Below are 3,427 nucleotides of genomic sequence, written 5' to 3'. Positions count from 1 at the left end.
AGTAACTGTTAACGTTATCCATCATCCATCGTATCGATCAGTCAGGATCAGTTTCAGTGAAGTTGGAAGTTGTTGAACAAGCAGTGAGATGTTACTCTGTGTTGGAATAAATAAAGGTTCAGACTCATTACCGCTGTTCACATATACTCATTATAATCAACACAGTAATATCAGAAACATGCAACAACTAGTAGCAAACCTGCTTCTGAAACCCTCCTGGTGGGGCTTGAAAAACATGGATGGATTTGTGATTTAAACCCTGTCCTCTTTCCCCTCAGGGTGGCATCGCCTTCGTGTTGATCAAGGGAGTGCTGAAGGTGTATTTCAAGCAGCAGCAGTACATCATTCAGGCCAACCGGCACATCCTCAACTACCCAGAAAGAGAGCGAGACGCACAGGCTGAAGCTGGAGACGACGACACAGAGGACAGCGGCAATGAATAGTTTTATCAGCTCGGATTGAGGCGGGAAACAGGAAAACTGCGTTGTGAGAATGAAGATGGTACAAAATGTATTTTACCATAAAACACAGTGGTTGATATTTTAAACTGGTGCGTATGTCGATGAGGAGAAGTGTTTGGGTGTCAGCTCGATCCGCCAGAACGATATCGATTAAAACTTTACTTTATAATTGTACCCTTCCTAAGCCCCGCCCCTTCTGCTCGCTGCTCCAATAGCAGTTGAGCCTCGTCAGAACCTGATTGTTAGGATGGTTAAAGATAAAAGAGACACATATTACATATATATTATATATATTTATACATAAATACATATATATACATACAGTCACATGTTAGCCAAACAATAGTTAACCAGCTACTTAATTTACATCAATCGTTAACTAGTTAGCCGGCGTTTTGGAACATAAATAGCCACATATTAATATATCTAGCTAAAAAAATAAATCTTAATATATCTAGCTAACATTATCTAACCTAGGATGTGACTGTATTTATGTCTCTTTTCTCTTTCAACCATCTTCTCACTGTGGTTGTCTCAGCTCAGCTGTGATTGGACCACAGAGCGAAAAGGGGCGGGGCTTAGGACAGGATCAATTAGAGCGATTGTGTCCAGGACAGACTGTGAATGAAATTAAAACTCATATCTCACCATCTTTCAGAGTAGTTTCATCCAAAGTCTGATTGAAAGTTTTCTCTAGAAGTCAGTTTACAATGAACGTTTGATTTTTTAACTTAAATTCTCACAATTTCAGACGCATTCAGGCTTTAGATAAACTCCCTCTGTCCTCCTCTGACACAGAATCAGGAATCAGTACATCGTATCACTGTTAACAGTTGCAATAAGTCATTTTTACAGAATAAGGTTGTGTGTAGAGGATTATTACTGACGTTCACATGTAGGTTGATATTGTGACGCCCTGTGTGAGTCTGATACAAACACACGGATGTTCATTATTCCACATCTCTCTCACTTATTGAGCCTTAGTGGATATTAATGTCTTCCTTTTATGTGCCTTATTTGAAGCACTTTTCCATAACGAGTACTGGACTATAACACGAGGGCTGACCCGGTCCTCGACACACGTAGAGCCACTTTATTTCCTGACTGTTTTCCTACTAACTGCTTCTTGAAGTTGTTTAGATTCTTGTTTGGCACTGACAGTTTTTCTCTGTTTAATTTAAAGGGTGTTGCTGCTGCTGCGAACACTATCAGTTGACCTACTGTACTATGAACTTTGACCCTCGTTATTAAGTGACTTTTTAATGCTCACACATCGGTTGGTCTCCTGTTTCTTACTGATGTTACCTGATGTCTTGTTTTAATATTTGGACCTGCTGAATCATTATGAAGCTTTGGGGATGTGAAATGTTCCCACAGCTCCCAGTACAGGAGACTCAAACCAGTCGGAGCCTTTCAGAGTTGTGTTGTACACGATGAGTCGGTCACCGCCACAGTAAAGTTGCTCAGTTGTTTGAAGTATAAAAATATAAGTTTGAATTTGGGGCTTTTCATGCAAACAAACAAAAAAAAAAAGCTGCCGAGCTCAAATTAACGTCTGATTGTCGGGTTTAAAAAGAGAACAGGAGGAATTAGTTTTCTTTGCCAAATGAACATACTCTGGGACTTAAATTGCACAATTTCTTTGCAGTTATGTGTATGTTAATAGGAGCTCTTATTTTATGTCTTGGTGAATTGTTTGTTTAATAAAGCTCTTTGTAAAACACATGTATCATTGTTTTATTACTCCACAACTACAAATTAGAAAAAAAGGCTCAGCCAAGGTTAAAAATACTTTATTTCCAAAATCCAAAAGTGTACAAAGTGTTTTGGTCTGAAGGCCAGAAAAGACTTTATACCTGTTTAAAATAAAGAAGTGCTGCTATTTAGTTCATATTTTGTCAACTAATCAACTTCCCTGCAGTTTATTGGACTTTTAATGTCCCTATTTAGGCTTAATTAGGAATATTTATGATTTTTTATGTCCTTATAATTCAAAGTAATAGTCATTTACACCCTGTAGTGACTCTGTTTAGCTCTTCAGAACATTTTCTACAATTGTACTAATGTCAAAAAGTAAATGTCCTGCTTTACGTTTTATTGAAGTAAAATTATTTAAAATTAAATGATCAAAATCAACAAATTACTCAGAATGGCACATTTCAGTAAAATATACTGTTTATTATTGGGTTGCAATTATTGATTATATAACTGGATAGTGTGAGAATGAATGATGAAGTTTTATCTCAAATAATGTATATAATATATAGCATATAATAATATATATGTAAATGATCCTGTACAAAGAAATGTTTGTTAATTATATGTTGTATAATTAAAATTATAAAATAGTATAAAGTAGATTTGAGTTAATCAGCGATATTAAGTAAATAAAATGTAATAAAATTAAAATAATTAAAATAAGATCAAATAAATTAAAATAAATTAAATTAGAATAATATAAAATAAGATACATTAAATTAAAATAAGATAAATTAAATTAAAATAAGATAAATTAAATTAAAATAAGATAAATTAAATTAAAATAAAATATTGAGCTGTTTTGCCTTGCTTTGCGGAGAGGTGTTAGTCCCGCCTCCTCTGTTCCCTGATTGGCTGTTGCATTTCTCTCTGACTCGCTGATTGGCTGTTGCGTTTCTCGCTGACTCGCTGATTGGCTGATTCCGCTTCCGGGTGCGTTTGAGTGAAGAAGAGAAAGACATTGTTGTTGAGAATTTGTTTTAATGGATAAAAACTCGCAGCAGAAGAGTTTAACGGATCTTACTTCACCATGAGGAGAGTCACACTGTTTGTCAACGGCACCTGCACTAACGGGAAGGTGAATAAACCCGGGAAACAACGTTAGTGAGCATTAATGTGAAGGCTGCTCGAGCTTAGCGTCCCGAGCTAATGTCAGACATGTTGTTAAATAAAGGAGAAGTTACAGCTGCTGTTTGTTTGTTGTTGTT

At 36.0% G+C, this 3,427-nt stretch overlaps 1 protein-coding gene across 1 annotated transcript; it reads left to right on the top strand.

Annotated features, from left to right (window-relative positions):
* Positions 1-278: 278 nt before the first annotated feature.
* Positions 279-2,186, top strand: march5l (membrane-associated ring finger (C3HC4) 5, like; the record flags this gene model as incomplete). Its single annotated transcript, XM_035665578.1, is given in 1 exon segment — positions 279-2,186. A coding segment is annotated over 1 exon segment (165 nt), but the record flags the coding sequence as incomplete, so codon positions are not given.
* Between the last annotated feature and the right edge of the window lie 1,241 nt (positions 2,187-3,427).

This window comes from Morone saxatilis, unplaced genomic scaffold, assembly GCF_004916995.1.
Source record: "Morone saxatilis isolate NCDOM2014 unplaced genomic scaffold, NCSU_SB_2.0 Contig2, whole genome shotgun sequence".
Lineage (NCBI taxonomy): Eukaryota > Metazoa > Chordata > Actinopteri > Moronidae > Morone > Morone saxatilis.
Note: the sequence above shows the minus strand (reverse complement) of the source record. Positions and strands in the feature narration are given on the sequence as shown.